This window comes from Vombatus ursinus, unplaced genomic scaffold, assembly GCF_900497805.2.
Source record: "Vombatus ursinus unplaced genomic scaffold, bare-nosed wombat genome assembly UNPS02010193.1, whole genome shotgun sequence".
Classification (NCBI taxonomy): Eukaryota; Metazoa; Chordata; class Mammalia; order Diprotodontia; family Vombatidae; genus Vombatus; species Vombatus ursinus.
This window is the reverse complement of record NW_020949971.1, coordinates 2,115,596-2,133,622: the sequence shown is the minus strand read 5'-3', so window position 1 is coordinate 2,133,622 and position 18,027 is coordinate 2,115,596. Positions and strand designations below refer to the sequence as shown.

The window sequence follows — 18,027 nt, the reverse complement described above, 5'->3', positions numbered from 1 at the left end:
ACAGTGGCATTTTTGCTCCTGCTCACGGTGAAATGACCGAGCATCTCCAGAAGTGATATTGTTGCTGGCTTGTAGTAAAACCTCCTCTGCCGTGCCCTGTACTTTTCTCTCCAAGAAGAGCCTGTGAGTAAGATGCCGCTTGCTTTGGTTTGTTTTTATTATAGAAAACAATGCCCTCAGAGTTTCTATTCTATGCCTCTGGCATTTTGGTCCTTCACTGGTCATTGTACCAAGATCCTGTGTTTAGTCAAGTAGCGGTTAATATTTTCAGCTGATCTAAAAATCGTGGGATGACTATTGCTCTCAGCCCCCTCCCCTTCCCTCCAGGCTGCCCAGGGCTGAGAACCGTCTGGCACTTGTCCTGGTGTCATGGATCGCTAAGGCCAATGGCTTTGCCAGCCAAGGTCTTGCTTGCTTGTGGCGAGCTTTTCAGTCCTTGATTGGGCTACTACTCAGTCTTCTGGAGGCCAAATGGAAAGAAGGTAAAGGGGCTGAGAGCAATAATTATCACATGATTTTTAGATCAGCTGCAGAGATGGGAACTCAATAATATGGGCCCTGCTTTCTACACCAGAGCTAACCCTCTCAATATAACCTTAAAGAACTCTGGCTCACCTCCTGGCTGTGATGGGACATGGGAGAATGACCTTGGCCAAGGTCACTTGATGTTTACTTCCAAGAAAATCCTCCTCTGTAACTGGTAGGTCTGGTGTCCAGGGCCATCTGTGGTCTCTGGGAGAGGGTTGGCTGCGCTGGAGCTTGTTTACATCTCCCTCCCTTCTCCCCTCTCCCTCCCCTCTCCCCTCTCCCTCCCTCCTCCAAAACACCTTTCCAAGGAAGTGAAGCCATCCCAAGTAGGAGGAAGAGCAATAAAATCAGGATGTCTTAGTCATGGTGGTGGAGGCAGAGTCAACAGGGAAGAGGCCAGCAAAGCCCTTTTCAGAATGGCCTGTTGGGATAATGCCCAGGGTCTGGGGCTGGACATGAGTTTTCACTGGTAGGACGTGCTCCCGATCGGTGCGTGCCAACGCTTTCTCTGTCGTTTATGGGCTGAGAGAAGCTGGGGAAACCACGCCAAACTCAGCGGCTTACGGCTTACGGCTTTCGGCTTACGGCTTACGCTGACGTCCCTGCTCTCGGGTCCTGCTTTGTCTTGCCTTCCTGATTCTCCAGAAGGGATGAAGCTGATAGACTTGACCAGAGATCCCAGGGCAAGCCAAGAGATACGTAGATCTCATAGACTCTTTGACCGGCTCAGAAGGGCCTGGCGGCCTAATATGAACCCCCTCCCCTTTGTCCTGAGTTCTGGCCTGTTTACAGAGGGGCAGCCGCCGCGAGTAGCCCAAGCGTTCACTCCACATCGTTGCCACCCCCAGGCTTACGGCTGATGTCAACTCAGCTCTTTAAAGCAAACATTAATAGAAGCAAGTCCCCATGATAGCTGACAACCAGAGTGCTCCCTCCCAGGCAGGCACGTATATCCCTGATGACAGCTGAAATGGATTTTTGGTCAGTAAAAAGGTGTGTAAATATTGGTTGTGAATCTGCACTGGGAAGCGGCGGGCCTTTCTGCCTGCTCCAGGGCTGATGTGTGCAAACAGACCCATCGCTTTGCTGCTTTACCATCTCAGGCTCGGGGGGCTCCCTCATCTGACCGGCTCGGCCATCAGCGTTGTCTCTTGACCTGGGCAGAGGCTGGAGTCATTTCAGTTGCTACCTTGAAAACAAGCTCATGAAAAGACCTCGGGGGTCCAGCTGGCTTCCCAAATACATGTTAATATTCTTTTCTGAAAAGAAGAAAAAAAAGGTGAAAGAGTGTTGGTTTTAGGGGAAACATAAGCTGCCCTGGCCCAGGTCAGAGTGGAGAGGTACCCAGCCATCATCAACCGGTCAGTCAATCCACAAACATTTATTAAGCCCCTACTGTGTGCCAGGCACTGTGCTAAGCACCGGGGATTCCAAAAGAGACCAAAGACAGTCCCTGCCCTTAAGGGACTCACAGTCTAATGGCCTGTAGGGGAGAAGAAGCAGGCAGTGCGGGGCAGCAGAGGAAGCCCTGGGGGCAGTCGGAGGAGCTGTTTTTGAATCCTGGCCTTAGATGCATCACATCTGGCCCTGGGCTGAGATGGACCTCTGACGTCCATCTCTTCTTCAAATTCTTGGTACATTTGAAACCCTGTCTCCCCACACATCTTGAGCGTCGCCTCTGAGGCCTTTCCACTACCTTGTCACAACCATCAGAGGTCAACAGCCCCAGCTGGGAACTTTATTTTTAATCGAATTCTCCGCTCCCTGCCCTTTGGACACAGAGGGTGGGCAGGATTGTGATGTCTTTTCTGCCAAAGTCCCTGGGCTGTCCAGGATCAATTCTGAGGATACTGGGAGAAGGGGTTCTTGGTGATGGTGGCGGTGGCGATGGTGGTGGTGGCGGCGATGATGGTAGTGGTGGCGGTGGTGGCGGCAGTGGTGGTGATGGTGATGGGGGCAGTGGCGGTGGTGGTGGTGGGCCTTCTTCTCAAAGAGGACCAGTGACATCCTGAGAGTGAAGTCTTGACTCGTGCATGAATTGGATGAGTGGGGCAGAGCTCTAGCCCATGTGGGAAGGACTGGCTTTGGTCATGAGGCCACCGAGGCCTCTGGGAATGTTTTGGAGTCACATCAGCGTCTGAGCACAGGCAGAAAGACCTAAATGCGGGCAGGAGGCTTTCGTACTCATCTCTCAGGGCACCCGCCATCCCAGCTTGTCTGCTCGGGTACAGTGGCTAGGGTTTGTCGGGCTGTCTTTATTCCGAGCCACCGTGCCTAGATGACAGAAGCCAGGCAGAATGTCCCCAGACTAAGATTAGGCCTTTATCCTTATGTAGGGTGAAAATCAAAGCCCTCTGTTACTGATAACTAATTTAGAGTTAAATACTCCTGAGATACCTTTACATGTAAGGTTGCTGAACGACTGCACTCATTTCACGCTCCAGCAAGGTCGTGCTTAAGATTCTGCGAGGTGGGCTTCAGCCGTCTGTGAACCGACAATTACTGGAAGGGCAGAGGCAGAGGAAATGGAGACGAAATCACCAACACTCATAAGTGTCTTCCCGCTGTTGAAATGAATTGAGGGGGGATGGCTTGCATTTATAAAGCACTCGACAATGTTATCTTCAAATCTTCACAGCAAGTCTGGGAGGTAGGGGCTGTTGGGATTCCCATTGTACAGATGAAGAAACTGAGGCTTGAAGAAGAGTAAGTTGCTCAAGGTTGCATAGTCAGCAGCCCAATTGGGATGTCAATGGGTCCTCTGGTTCCTAGGGCCAGGGATTTCTCTACCACCCAGAAATTCTTTCTGATCTCAACCTTCCATAAATCACAGCATAATGGGGGATGTGGGCCTGAGCACCCCCGGCAGTGGAGGGTCCTTGTGGGGTAGCAGGAGACCCTGGGCTTGGATTCAGAAGATCTGGCTCTCAACTGTACCAGTTTTAGGAAAATCCCAAAGCTGCTCTGTGCCTCAGTTTCCTCACCTGTAAAGTGGGATAGCAGGCTGTGAGCTCCCATTCGAAGCCGGGGTTGCTGGTACCCCGGGATTTGTCACAACTCAGCTTGTTTTCTAGTGTGTGAGCTGCGATCCCCTTCGATGAGTGACTTTCTCTGGGGCCTGGAGAATTCTGGCTGGCTGAAGCACATCAAAGCCATCTTGGATGCGGGGGTCTTTATCGCCAAGGTGAGTGATTTTGTCAGCCCCCGATGTCCTGCCTGGGGTCACATGGCCCTGGCTCCGTAGAGGCTGGGCTAGCCCATCTAAGCCAGTGCCTGGTGGGATGCTGATGTGTCCACTGTCCATGGCCAGGCCCACCCAAAGTGGAAGGAGCTAGGGCCAGGAGGTGCCTCTGGGGCTCCTGACACTCCTCTGGAGGACGTACCGAGGTGGAAAGGGGTAGAAATCAGTGCAGACGGAGGATCCCTGAAACTGGAGGAGCCGTGGCTCCTACTGGGACACTGCCCTGTCTCTCAAGTGCACACCCAGCAGGAGTGTCCCTGGGGATAAAGGGGGGAAACGGGTCATCCCAGCCTGGAACTGATGAGTCCAAGCCCCCTGTTTTATAGGGGAAGAAACTGAGGTCCTGAAAGGCTAAAGTAACCACCCAAGGTCAACATAGGTTCATTGAAAAGACACCTCAGAGACCATTGGATCTAACCCTCTGAATGACAGAGGAGGAAACTGAGGCATACAAAGTTTAGTGACTCCCCCAGGGTCACAGAAGTGATAAGTGTCTGAGGAGGGATTCGAACCCAGGACTTTGTCTCTGAGCTCAGTGACCTCTCCACTCTACCACTCCAAGGCCAGGGAGGGACAGAGGGCTTAGTCTCGGGGCACCTTTGTGATATCACAGTGGTCAGAATGACAAAAGCAAAGGGTCTGGGCTCTGGCCGTGGGTTCAGGAGTTATTCCCCATAGGGAAGACTGAGGCTAGGGTGTGCCCCCATAGGTGACAGGGAACATGAAACTGGCTATCAGCCACAGACCCCACTGTGACCCTCTGGGAATCCCGCGTCTGTGCCTTCGCTACTCTTTCTGCACGGCCACAGTGAACACTGTGGCGGCCTCAGAGTTCAGTGTGGAAGCCCCCGTTGAATCCGGACAAAACCCTGCCTGCCAGAAGGAGCTCCGTGACCTGCTCTAGCTAGGATACGCCCTTCGGAATCCACAGGAACCGGCGCCACATCCTCTCCCCCGCCAGGCAGCGTGCTTCCATCCCACCTCAGCTGGTGCAGCAGCTCCGAGTTGGAGGACGGCTCTCTCCCAGCACCAGCCCGACCCTCCTTTCAGCTGACTCTGTCCTCCCGTCTCATTGCAGGCCGTGGCTGAGGAAGGGACCAGTGTTCTTGTCCACTGCTCAGATGGCTGGGACCGAACAGCCCAGGTGTGCTCAGTGGCTAGCCTGCTCCTGGATCCTCACTACCGGACCCTGAAAGGCTTCATGGTGAGCGTGGCTGTCCTGCGGGCTGCCGAAGGCAGGCTTGGGAGCCAGCGGTGACCCCCCACACACACTGACTATGCAGCCAGAAGGCTTAGACTGAGGCAGCGCTAGCCCTAACCCTCCTCATGCCGAACCTCCCCTAATTGTGCACCGTGCCCTTAACCCCTTCAGCTCAGTCACTGACCCTGCACAATCCCAGGGCTGTTAGCGGCGAGCCTCAGAGGACATTCAGTCCAGCTGATCCCTGAACGGGACTCCCCTCTTAGCACGTAGTAAGCCCTTCACAAATGCTGGTTTCCTTCCTCCCTCTATAGCATCCCTGAGAAGTGGTCATCCGGTTTCTTCTCGAGTACCTCTAGTGATAGGGAGCTCACTCTCTTTCAAAGGGGGCTGTGCCACTTCAGACCAGCCTTAAGCGCTTGGAAATGCACCATATTGAAGTGAAGTCCATGTCTCCATAACATCCACCCCTTAGTGCTGCAGTTACTGGAGTGGCCATAATCATGGGCCCGTCTTATATGCCTTGTGTAGGTAAAAATGATTAGGTAAAAACAGACTTGGCTAAAGATTGTGAATTCAAATCCCGATCCTAATTCAGTCGTAAGAATGGCGCTTCCGCTGGGATCCTTGCCTTGCTTTGGGTTAAACGTGGGCGTCACCACGGGCGGCCCCATTGTTGTGGCCCCTTCTGTGGGGCTGTTGACCTCTTCAGGAGGTGGCTGAGTTTTCCCAAAGACCGCAGGGTGAGTGTCACCTACTCAGCGTGCCTCAGAGGTCACTGGGGCTGTGATACCATGTTTTCTGAGCCCGTGTCTTTCTTCTTGTAGGTATTAATTGAAAAAGACTGGATTTCCTTTGGGCACAAGTTTCATCATAGGTAAGTTTGTGCCCTTGCATAGGGCATACCAGCAGTGATCTGATTTTAAAGCTGGAAATTGTTTAGGGTTGCGAGAGGAGCCATCTGGTTGAGAGACAGCTTACTGGCTGGCTTACTAGACAGACTTTTCTCTGCCGTTGAAGATGTATGCTGTTTCTTATTACAGATGCTATGGTACATGTATTGTTAACATGGGTGTCACAGAGGGAAAAATGTCCAGCTTCTGGCTAACACCAGTGTCAGCTAGGTCTGATGTATTTTAGTCTTTCCTTGGATTCAGGAACTCATCGATGGAAGAGCCCTCATTGGTGTACCTCACAGCTCAGCCATACTTTCTCATTCTGTGTAACTTTGGGCAAATCACTTCCCTGCCTAGAGTCTCACTTTGCTCAGCTAACGAATGAGAGTGTTAGCTTATAAGACCACTATGGTCCTTTCCATTACAAATCCTTAATTGCAAAAATCCCTGTCCAAATTAAGAGTCTTCTTGTTGGTAAAGACTCCCTGGCATGGAAAAATGCACATTTTTTTGTAGGTAGTGCACATTTTATCTCTACAGCTAAGGTGACTGAGACTCCTAGAGGTTCTGTGGCTTGCAGTCAGAGTAGTGAAGTCACAGGTGAGTGACCTTCAGAAACCATTTGTTTAATTCCATTCTGTATCCACAAGGCACTGCACATGGTATGAGAAGACCCGGGCTCTTTTGGACTTTGCCAGCTTCTGGGCCTCTTCTGCTTTGTGAGCTCAGTGACCCTGGGCAGGTCACTGGGAACCTCAGTTTATCCCCATATGCAGAATGGGAATAATGATAACGGCACTACTGACCACACAGGACCATGATGAGAAGAACATTGCTCTGGAAAGGGGAGGTTTCTGGCATCTTCTCTGTGTGTCGGCGCTCACTGCCTGGAATGGTACTTGTGTGTGTGTCTGTCCCTTTGCCAGCTTTTCTGCGCAGGGCCTGGGGCTGCTTTGGGACCCCACTTCTGTCTGTCCGGCTTCCTTTTCGTCCTTCCCCCCAGCGGGCACACCTGCCCATCCCCCTCAGCATCTCCCGCTGTCGTTGCAGGTACGGCCACCTGGATGGAGACCCCAAGGAGATCTCCCCGGTCATCGACCAGTTCCTCGAGTGCGTCTGGCAGCTCACGGAGCAGTTCCCCTGCGCCTTCGAGTTCAACGAGAGGTTTCTGGTGCACATCCAGCATCACATCTATTCCTGCCAGTTTGGAACCTTCCTCTGTAACAGCCAGAAGGAGAGACGGGAGCTGAGGCAAGTGGAGCCCCCCACCCCCACTCAGTGCTCTGTCTGCTGAATTTGGCCCGCCATGGAGGCTGGCCTTTAAGGGGGACCGGGCTTGAGTGGAAGGCAGGGTGACTCGACCAGGTCAGCCGATGTTTATGGATGACAGGAGCAAGCTGGCTGGTCCAGTCCTATGGTTTGTGGGCGCAGAGCAGTCCCAGTGCGGGAAATCCCTCCGTGATGCAGGTCAGCCTCTCCTCCTCAGTGGATGGTCTGCGGAAGTCACCCAGAATTTTTAAGTATGTCGATCAGTTTTGATGATTTTTTCCCTCTTCTTCCTCTTTTTCTTTAAAGATATTATTTTTGATTACATGGGATAGCTGTCTGGGAAGGCAGATGGGGAAAGTTGATGTAAAAGCAAAAGCTATCAATGCAAATCTGTGATTTTTTTTTTAAAAAGTAAGTTGTCCCGGAGCACTTAAGAGCTTAAGTGACTTGCCCGGGGTTGCTCAGTCAGCAAGTGCTGGAAGTAGGTCTTGAATCCAGGACTCCAATCCAGGACTCCCTCATTCCACAGCCAGCCCTGTTTTCAGGAGCCCCGCTGACTCTAAATTCATTTACCTGTAAAATTTCCAGCCAGGTGGCGCCACAGTGCGTAGAGCCAGGGGCATGGAATCAGGGAGAGTTATCTTCATGAGTTCAAATCTGGCCTCAGACACTTCCTAGCTGGGTGACCCTGGGCAAGTCACTTCACCCTGTTTGCCTCAGTTTCCTCATCTGTACAATGAGCTGGAGAGGGAAATGACAAACCACTCCGGTATCTCTGCTGAGAAAACCCCAGACGGGGCACGGAGGGTAGGACATGGCTGGACAAGAAGAATGTTCAGGTTATGAAACGTGACCAAAGCCAGCTTTTTGCAGTATCTTCACACGAAGCTGGTGAGTGCACGCTCAAATGCTTTTGGTAAACTTAGTGAATCTGGGACATCTGAGAGCACTCACTGCCCCTTGGGAGAGAGGACCCCGAAGAATGTGCTGACACCCCTGCCTGAGGCAGTGTGCTTGGGAAGAGCACTGAAGGCAGAGGCGGGAGCCCTGGGATCCCCCTGGGTCCTCCCGCTGGCTCGGAGGGACCCCGCCAGGGGCTCCGTCCTTAAAGGCAGGGGGCGGGACTTGCTGGTCGGAGACGCCTGGATTCTGGGGAAGGATTTCAGGTGGATGGTGTTCATTCTGTCTCTCAGGATTCAAGAAAGAACACACTCGCTGTGGGCTCACCTGTGGAAGAATCGGGCCGACTACCTGAATCCCCTGTTCCGAGCGGACCACAGCCAGGCCAGGGGGACGCTCCGGCCCCCCACCAGCCCGTGCAACTTCACGTACAAGTATGGGAACTCCTCTGTTGTCTTTTTCAGGCATAACAAATATTTATGAAGCGAGAGCTGGTGTCTGGGCCCTGGGCTCAGCCTCAGGGAGATGTAAAGTAGAACTCAGAGCCTGTGGCTGCCCTTCTGGACCAACCCGCCCCATAGGGAGATGCAGCACAAATGCACATCCCTCAAACGTGACTATATTTGAAAATATATAAGATAACGCGTTCAAAAGTCTGAATCACTGAATTAACAAGAGAATGAACGAATGAATGAGTGAATGAACGAATGGGTGAATGAGTGAATGACTCCATGTCTTTTCACTGGCTGTCCTCCATGCCTGGAATATGCTTCCTCCTCACTCCTGCCTCCCGGCTCCCCCAGCTTCCTTCAAGATGTAACCAAAGTCCACCTTCCATGGGAAGACTTTCACGATATCTTTTAAAGCTAGTGTCTTTCCTCCGTTGATGATTTCCTGTTTATCCGCTATTTAGCTTCTCTTTACACATGTGTTTGCTTGTTGTCTCCCCAACTAGACCGTAAGCTACCTGAGGGCAAGAACCGTTTTTGCCTTTCTTTGTATCTCCAACAGGTTAGGCTGAGAGCCTTAGCTGTGTCTGGCATATAAGTGCCTATTAAATACTCATTGACAGACTGAATGCATGAAGGAATGAAAGAAAGAGCATTTACTAAGTGCTTACAGCATTTCAAGATCTGAGGATTCAACTACAAAAGCCAAACGGTACCTGCCCTCAGGGAGCTTATATCTAATGGAGGAGGACAACGCAAGTGGCCTGGGAGGAGCTTCCAGTTCAGGAAGTTACTACATAAACTGAGTACCTCCTTATACAGGGATGGAAGTACATTGACAAGCCCCATCCAGGCACAATGGCAGAGTTGATTTGATCCCAGCTCCAGACCTCAGGGGTTAGGGTGAGGATTCTGTCTAGGATGTGGAGATGTCAGGGGACTAGGGAGTGAAGGGAGAGTGGGCCGGTGAGATTGTCACACCTTGATTGGAGAGATACAAATCCAATCTAGAGGAGGTCTGGGGGAGAGACGGCTGTGGGAAGGCCGCCTGAAGGATGGGGGAGTCATTGTTGGGAGTAACAGAGACTCCGGGAAGAATAGAAATGTTGCCGTGTTGCTATGAGGACAGTCAGTCAGCAAGCATTTATTAAGTGCCTTCTGTGTGCCGGGTACTGTGCCAATGGCTGGGGATACAATGAAAGGTCAAAGTGGTCCCTGCTCTCAGGGATCACAAAGATGTGCAGTCAGGCCATTCGTTCCTGGTGGCCTCTTCTCCATCCTCGGCCTTCCCACCCTCTCTCTGTGGAGTTTGCTGCTGAGGCCGACTCTCCCTTCTATGGGCTTTGTAACGCTGCTGCTGCCGCCACCGCTGGGTTCTCCTCCCCGCTGCCGCTGCTGGGTTCTCCTCCCCGCTGCCCTTGCTACTACTTCTCTGTCTCCTCTGCTGGACAGTGCACCATTCAGGTCCTTCCCCTGACCCCCACTTTCCCTCTTCAGCTCCAGGTCTCCGATCCAGCCCTTCAGCAGAAAGAGGGACAAGATTTTTATTTGTTCACGAGATCACAGAAAGTCTCCTTAGAGTCCAGCCCGTCACCTTATATACGGTGGTGTTCCTCCCGGAGATGCCCACGAGGCCTCCTTTGCAGACCAAGGCCCACAGAGGTCCAGGTCACCCAGTGAGGCCTTGGCAGAACTCTGGATGGACCAAGGTGTGGGGGTGACTCATCTCCTCTCCTCATTTATTACTCCTTCTAGCTGGGTGCAGATTGAGATTTTCCCCCCTTTTAATAAGTCTTTAATTTTTTTCCAATTACATGTAGTTTTCGACAGTCACTTTTATAAAATTTTGAGTTCCAAGTTTTTCTCCCTCCCTCCCTCCCCCCCCCCTCCCCAAGACAGCAAGCAATCTGATATAGGCTCTGCTTGTACAGTCATGTATCATTTCCACATTAGTCATGTTGTGAAAGAAGAATCGGAAAAAAAGGGGAAAACCATGAGAAAGAAAAAAATAAAAACAAAACAGAAGTGAAAATAGTCTGCTTTGACCTGCATTCAGACCCCATAGTTCTTTCTCTGGATGTGGATGTTTTCCATCATGAGACTTTTGGAGATGTCTCAGATCCTGGCATTGCTGAGAAGGGCTAAGTCTATCAACGTCAGTCATCGCACAATGTGGCTGTTACTGTGTACAGTGTTCTCCTGGTTCTGCTCACTTCACTCAGCATCACACCGTACGAGTCTTTCCAGGTGTTTCTGAACACACAGCGATCTTTATTCTGAATATCCATTCACTGACGCCTGTGTACAGGTTGCGAGGTCAGAGAGGGCTCGAGTCTCAGGAGGCGGCTGCTACTGGTATGAGATCTTCTTACTGGAAGCTTGTCTTGTGCCCCCCTTCACTCCCTAGTCCCCTGACATCTGCACAGTCTAGACAGAATCTTCACGGGACTGTACCCAACCCTAACCCCTCGAGGTCTGGAGCCATGATCAAATCAACTGCCATTGTTTCTGGGTGGAGCTTGTCAACATACTTCCATCCCTGATTTTCTTCTTGAAGAAAGTACTAAAGAAATGAAAAAAGAAGAATGATAACAGACATCTGCTTTTTTTGTTCGTTTAAAACAAAGTCCATAAAGGAGCAGAACAGGGACTTTGGTGACCTGAAGGGCCATGATATTGTCCCTGAGTTTAGAAATGAACTGATTGTTGTACCAGGGTGTGGCCAATTAAATCCCTAGAAACAGGGTGGGTGGGGAGGAGAGGTTGGTGAGAAGGACCGAGTGTCCACCTGGGGGCATGTGCACCTTTCCCAGTAGTCTGCCCCATGACAGTGTTACAGGAACATCTATCACTCTCCTCATTTTACAGATGAGGAAAGTGAAGCCCTGTGAGCCCCAGCTTGAAAATAACAGCAATGCTCCAGTCCGTTATCTGTCCACAGAGAACACCCTCCCGTCCGACGTCAGCTTGTGAATAATGGGATTGGCATTTCGTGTTTAAGTACCAACCCCTGTTAATAGTTATAACCTAGAAACCGGGTGATTCTTGGTGTCCTCTGCCCACCTGCCTTGCCCCCTCTTTGCCGCTCTGACGTTGTCAGGGCAGAAGCTGAAGGTTCTTGCGCAGGACCAGGGGCCATGGGAAGTCATGCTTTGTTTCATAGGTTGCCATGTTCTTGGAGAGCAGCCCCACCTAGGGTGCGTCCCTTCCATGAGGAAGGCATGAGGAAGCTGGAGAACTTCTCACAGCACTGGGTTTCTAGAACTGTCAGAGCTACAGCCCACTCACCTTTGGCTCAACCCCCTTCAGCACCTCCAGCTGCACCGCAAGCCAGGGGAGCTCCTTGGCTCCATGTTCTGGGTCAAGCCCTGGCCTTATGTTCTCATGGGGATTCATTTCTTAAGAGCCTGGGGAGGAGGAGGAAGGATATTGTATGAGTGACCCCCATGTCACAAACCATCTGTGGGGTTTTCCTCTAAGCCTCTGTGATGGGGAGAATCCCCGTGTGGCTCTCCTCAAATGGGCCGGGGGGGAAACAAAAATGAGAAAATCAGGAGACAGTTACTGGCTTCCTGTTTGGCGGTTCACCATTCCACTGTCAGACCTGGCTTTTCAGCGCTTCCTTTGGTTTACTGGTTAATTGACTATATTCCTTCAGTTTACTGGGTTTTTTTTTTTAATTGACAAGCATTTATTTTCTCTCCCAATTATCTCCCCCACCTCCATAAAAAAAAGAAAGCCCCAATATCAAATACACATAGCCAAGCAAACCAAATTCCCACATTGGCCGTGTCCAAAGATACATGTCTGATTCTTCATCGTGAGTCCATCTCTCCGTCAGGAGGCAGGGAGTACCCTGCCTCACTCGGTCCTCTGGTGTTACGAGTATTTGCTGTGGGGAATCAAAGCTATAGGTCTTTGCAATTTGTCTCCCCAAAGTGGTCATCATTGCATTCTCCTGGGTTCTCCTGGTTCCAGTCACTCCCCTCTGCATCAGTTCGCAGAAGTCCCCCCAGGTTTCTCTGAATTGTCCCTTTTATCATTGTGATAGCACAATAGGGTTCCATCACATTCATAGACTGTAACTTGTTTAGCCATTTGCCAGGTGATGAGCACCCCCTCAGTTTACCATCACAAAAAGAGCTACTATAAATATTTTTGGATATGTGGATCCTTTTCCTTGGACCTCTTTGGGGTGTAGGTTTAGCAGAGCTATTGCTGAGGCAAAGGCGATGCACAGAGCTAAGTAATTTTGGGGGCAAAGCTCCAAATTCCTTTCCAGAGTGGCTGCTCCAGTTCACAGCTCCACCAACAATGCATTAGTATGCCTGTTTTCCCACAGCCCCCCCCACCCCATCACCTGTCCTTTTCTTTTGTTTGTCTTTTTCATTTTTTGAGGCAACTGGCTGGCACAGGAGACAGAATGCTTGACCTGGCATCAGGACAGCCTGAATTGGAATCCTTCTTCATACGTTTACCAGTTGTGTGACCCTGGGAAGTCACTTAACCTCTATCTGCCTCAGTTTCCTCATCTGTGAAATAGGGATAATAGTAGCACTTACCTCTTGGGTTTTTGTGAAGAGCAGATGAGATGACACGTCATGTGCTTTGCAAACCCCAAAGTGCCGTATAAAAGCTAGATATTGTATTATTTTCCAATCTGATGGGAGTGAGGTACAACCTCAGGGCTACTTTCATTTGCCTTTCTATGGTCATTAATGGTTTGAAGCATTCTTCATAGGTCTTGGATAGCTTGAATTTCTCCTTTTGAAAACTGCCCAATCACATCCTTTGACCATTTATTAGTTAGGGAGTGGGTCTTCGTTCCTACAAATTGGATTCAGTTCCTTTGTCAGAGAACTTGCTGCAAAGATTTTTCCCAGTTAACTTTCCCTTCTAATTTTAGTCGCATGGGCTTTGTTTATACAAAACCTTTTAAATTTTGTGTAACTAAAATTGTCCGTTTTATCTTCCGAGTTCTGTCTCTTGTCTGGTTGGTTATGAATTGTTCCCCTATCCATACATTTGAAAAGGTAATTTTATTGCTTGTTGGTCTAATTTGTTTATGGTGTGACCTTTTAAATCTAAGCCAAGTGGTATCTGGTGTGAATGGTTGGCCTCCGTCTGTTTTTAAGATTTGTTCTGCCTCGCATCCCATCTGCACTCCCGTCCCCCGCTTCTCCCAGCCCAGAATCCTTCTTCAGAAAACCATTCTCAGTGATTGTTTTCTTTCTTCTCCCAGGGGTATCTATACAGTTGGTGCATGAAACTGTCTGTAGGTGGCTCCGATGGAGCTTTGAGCCTGGCAGTGTCTTGGCAGTAACCCCGGCCTCTGCTATCTTCTCTAGGTTTTGGAGTGGAATGTATAACCGCTTTGAAAAAGGCATGCAGCCTCGGCAGTCAGTGACCGATTACCTCATGGCCGTGAAGGAGGAAACACAGCAGTTGGAGGAGGAGCTGCAGGTCTTAGAAGAGGTAACTGCAGGCCTGAGGCCAGTGGCTTTTTTTTTTTTTCCATCACTCTCTTGTGGATAGCCGGCAAGCTCCCCATGGCCTTGTCTGCCCTCGTGCCTCCGCCTCCTCCCCCTGCCATCCTGTATGCCGTCGCCAGACCAAGCCCAGAATGCTGCTCTCGTGAGGCGTGCCCCTGCTTCAGCATTAAGTCTGGACCTCTCTGCCTACCTTTGTCTAGCCATCTACTCAGCCTCCCCGTCCAGCCTCTCTGTCCATTCTTTATCGCCATCCCCAACCCCACTCACTCTCTGATTGTTGAGCAGTTACACCAAAATGGCCAGCCCTACTTCAGACACCTCAGCTACCATTCCTCATCGGTTCCTTTCCCCTAGCATTCCAAGGAGCCTTTCTTCCTTCCTTCCTTCCTTCCCTCCCTCCATCCTTCTTTCCTCTCTTTCTTCACCTACCTTCCTTCCCTCTCCTTCTTTCCCCCTCCCCCTTCTTTCCTTCCTTCCTTCCCTCCTTTCCCCTTCTTTCCTTCCTTCCTTCCCTCCCTTCCCTTTCTTTCCTTCGTTCCTTCCCTCCCTTCCCCCTTCTTTCCTTCTTTTCTCTCCCTCTTCACTTTCCTTCCTCCCTCCCTTCGTTCCTTCCCTCCCTCCTTGTTTCCTTCCTTTCTTCCTTTACCTTCTTTCCTTCCTGCCTTCCCTCCCTCCCCCTTTCTTTCCTTCCTTTCTTTCTTTACCTTCTTTCTTCCCTCCCTCCCTCCTTCTTTCTCTCTTTTCTTTCTTTACCTTCTTTCCTCCCTTCCTTCCTTCCACCATCTGCCCTTCCTTAAGTATACTGGCTTCCCTTCTCTGAACTGATATTCTATTCAGAGTTCTAGATAGTAAGATCCTTTTAGAAAACATGAGTTTGAGATGTTTCTGGCATGTCTAGGTAGAGATGCCTGGCAGAACTCATGCTAAAGGGGCAGATGGTAAATGGTGAGCACTCAACCTTCCACCTCTTCTCCATGGAACTTCTTTAGTTAATCAGTAGTCAGTCAACAATGCCTTATTAAGCACCTACTATGTACCAGGTACTGTGCTGAGCACTGAGGATACAAAGACAAAATGGAACAATCTCTGTCCTCATGGATATATGTGTGTATGTATGTATGTATGTATATATGTGTATATGCATAGATGGATGGATATACATGTATAACCATGTGTTTATATCTTACATACACACATACATATATCCATATGTGTGTATATATACATATCTATCAATCTATATCGATATCTATATATCTCCATGTTTTCTCCTCAATTAGAATGTGAGTTTGTTTAAGACAGGGGAAGGCTAGTCTAGAGCCTGGTAGAGCAGGAAACGTAGAAGGTGGTACCATAATTAAGTCTTGAAAGACACAAAGAATTCCAAGAGTCAGAGGTCAGGAGGGAGGGCCTTCCAGGCCCTGGGGTGCCAGGCTAGGCCAAATGCATGGCCGTCGGAGATGCCATCATGTGTGGCCAACAGAAAGCAGGTCAGCATGGCTGGACAGCAGAGAACGCGGAGGGGAGTAATGTGTGAGCAGATGGGAAAGGCAAGAAGGGGCCGGATTTGATGATTTGATCCTGAGGTAATAATAGACAGCGGCTGGAGCTTAGTGAGTAAGGAGCGGGTGCCATGTTCAGACCGTACTTTAGGAAGATCACTTTGGAGGCCGTGGATGTGTGTTGGGAGCGGGGAGAAGCAGATGTCTGCAATTGCCTAGATGAGAAGTGAAGAGGATTTGGATTAGGGCCGTGGCTATGTCGGGGGAGAGAAAAAGGGATGTAGAAAGAGGCGTTGTAGAGGTAGAAATGGTGACACTTGGCCACTGATTAGATCTGTGGTGTGAGTGAGAATCAGAAGTCAGGGCCTCTTCAAGGTGTAGGTGTGGGTGTCTGGAAGAATGAATGAATGAATGGATGAATGAATGCCGTTTACTCATCAGTAGCTAGCTTAGTGCTCCAGATATCAATTTCAGCCTGCCCCCAAGGCCCTGACTTTCCAATGGGAAAGGGCTACATACAGAAGGAAGCTAGGAGTAGGGGTGGGGGGAATGTGTACCAATGGCGTTGGTGGTTTGGAAATGGCCAGGAGGTAGGTGGAGGTCCCTTCAGTAATGACAGAGCAGTTCAGAAGAGGAGCAGCTTTTAAGGAAAGGCCAGTGAATCCTCTTTCAGACACGTGCAGTTTGAGAGCTTACAGGATGCCCAGTTTAGAACGTGGGTGAGGCGGTTGGCGATGGGGGGCCGCAGCTGGATCAGTGGTGATGACACAGATTCGGGAATCATTGGCGTTGGGGTGATCATTGCACCCGTGGGAGCTGGTGACATCGAGTGAGACGATAGAGAGAGGGCCTAGGACAGAGCTGGAAGGACCCTGCAAGGCTTCCACCGCTGTGGGTAAAGGGCGTGACCTGGAGGGAAGTGCAGCAAAAGAGAGGAGGAGAGCAAGGGAGAGCAGGGGAGGGTGGTTGGCAGTGTGGAAAGGTAAGGTGACGAGAGGAAGAGGGCCTTCGATTTGGCAGCTGAGAGACCCTTGATGTCTTTGGAGAGAGAAGTTATGAGTTGCAGAGGGCAGTGTGAAGAAAGCCAGAGGAGACTGACCGAGGATGTGCCAGGCTTTGTGCTCAGCGCTGGGGATACAGAGAGGCAAAAGGCAGGCCCCACCCTCAGGGAACCCACATGCTAACAGTGAGACAACTAGCAAACGGTGATACACAAACAGAATAAATTGGGGGTTATTGCTGTTGACTGTAACATCAGGGAGGTACAAGTGAATTGGATTTAAGGGAGGCAGGGCTGTGCAAAGTCAGCAGCCTCACCTTCTCCTCTGAGCCGTCTGGGTCCAGCAGCCAGATGTAGATCAGGACCACTGGACTGGGCCCCCGATGCTGTGGGGGACCTTGAAATTTTTAAGCTAAAGTCTTTAGCAGGTCTCCTTATGACCGAAGCAACGCCCAATCAGTGATTAAGGCTAGGTAAGAAATGAGGCAGAGAATGGCCTCTTTTGCCTAGTCAAAAAAAAAAAAATCAATCTAGGAAGGGAAGGCCCTCAGGGTTTCTGGCCAAAACAGAAAAAATTGCTATTTACATTCACTCTGAGCCAATCAGGGCCCAAACAATGACCAAGTGAGGCTTGGCCAGTCAAGGCTGGAGCTATCAGTGTCTCTGTTGGCTTCAGTTTCCTCCACAGTAAAATTCGATGATAACAGCATCTACCACCCAGGCTAGCTGTGAGAGTCAAATTAGGTCATGTTTGTAAAGCGCTTTGCAGATCTTAGAGTTCTCTAAAAATTCTAGCTATGAGCTATCGTTATGTATAAAAAAGGCAGTGTGGAAATGCTTGGAAGGCTGCCATGTGCAAGAGGGATTTGACATGTTCTTTTTGGAGGGAGGACAAAGGCTTGATGTTGGAAAAACCATTGAGTGCTGCTGTTGACAAGTGGAACGGGAACGTTCATGGTTGCTTGTGAGGGTCCCACGGTTTGAGTGGGAGACCTCGGAGGTCTTCGGGTCAAGGCCAGATGACGAGTCCTGCTTTTTTGGGCAAAGGTTGGACTAAACATTTGAAATTCTGTGACTTGGAAACATTTCATAAAAGCTCTGTGGTTATTGAATGTGGTTATTGAATAGAGTGAACAGAGAAAATGTCCATCACCCCAAACAAATGGAAACTTTTTCTTTTCAGAGATTGGAAAAAATCCACAAGATTCCGCTTAGCGACACGCCGGGGAACAGGGAGCCCGGTGCGCCACAGAGCAAATGTCCGGGGCTGTCTGCCTCCACCCCCAGTGTGGGGAACCCCGCGGCGGATTCCGGCGGACAACCGAAATCATCGCCCTCCCGGAGCCCGTCCCAGGGAGACGACGATTCTGCCCTGATTCTCACGCAGGAGAATTTAAAGAGCTCCGATCCGGACCTCTCGGCCAACAGCGACCAGGAGTCTGGAGTGGAGGACCTGAGCTGCCGCTCCCCGAGCGGGGGCGAGTGCTTGCCCAGCGAGGACAGCGGCAAGGACCCCGATCCCGACGAGGCGGTGTTCCTCACCGCATGA

At 50.4% G+C, this 18,027-nt stretch overlaps 1 protein-coding gene across 1 annotated transcript in view; it reads left to right on the top strand.

Moving 5' to 3' along the window:
• The window catches only part of MTMR7 (myotubularin related protein 7), a 57,422-nt gene extending 39,395 nt beyond the window's left edge, over positions 1–18,027 (top strand). Inside the window, exons 8-14 of the mRNA XM_027853696.1 lie at positions 3,603–3,712; positions 4,848–4,973; positions 5,798–5,847; positions 6,917–7,117; positions 8,329–8,469; positions 13,833–13,959; positions 17,662–18,027. Coding sequence (XP_027709497.1) covers positions 3,603–3,712; positions 4,848–4,973; positions 5,798–5,847; positions 6,917–7,117; positions 8,329–8,469; positions 13,833–13,959; positions 17,662–18,027 — 1,121 coding nt within the window. The remainder of the gene's footprint in view (positions 1–3,602; positions 3,713–4,847; positions 4,974–5,797; positions 5,848–6,916; positions 7,118–8,328; positions 8,470–13,832; positions 13,960–17,661) is intronic.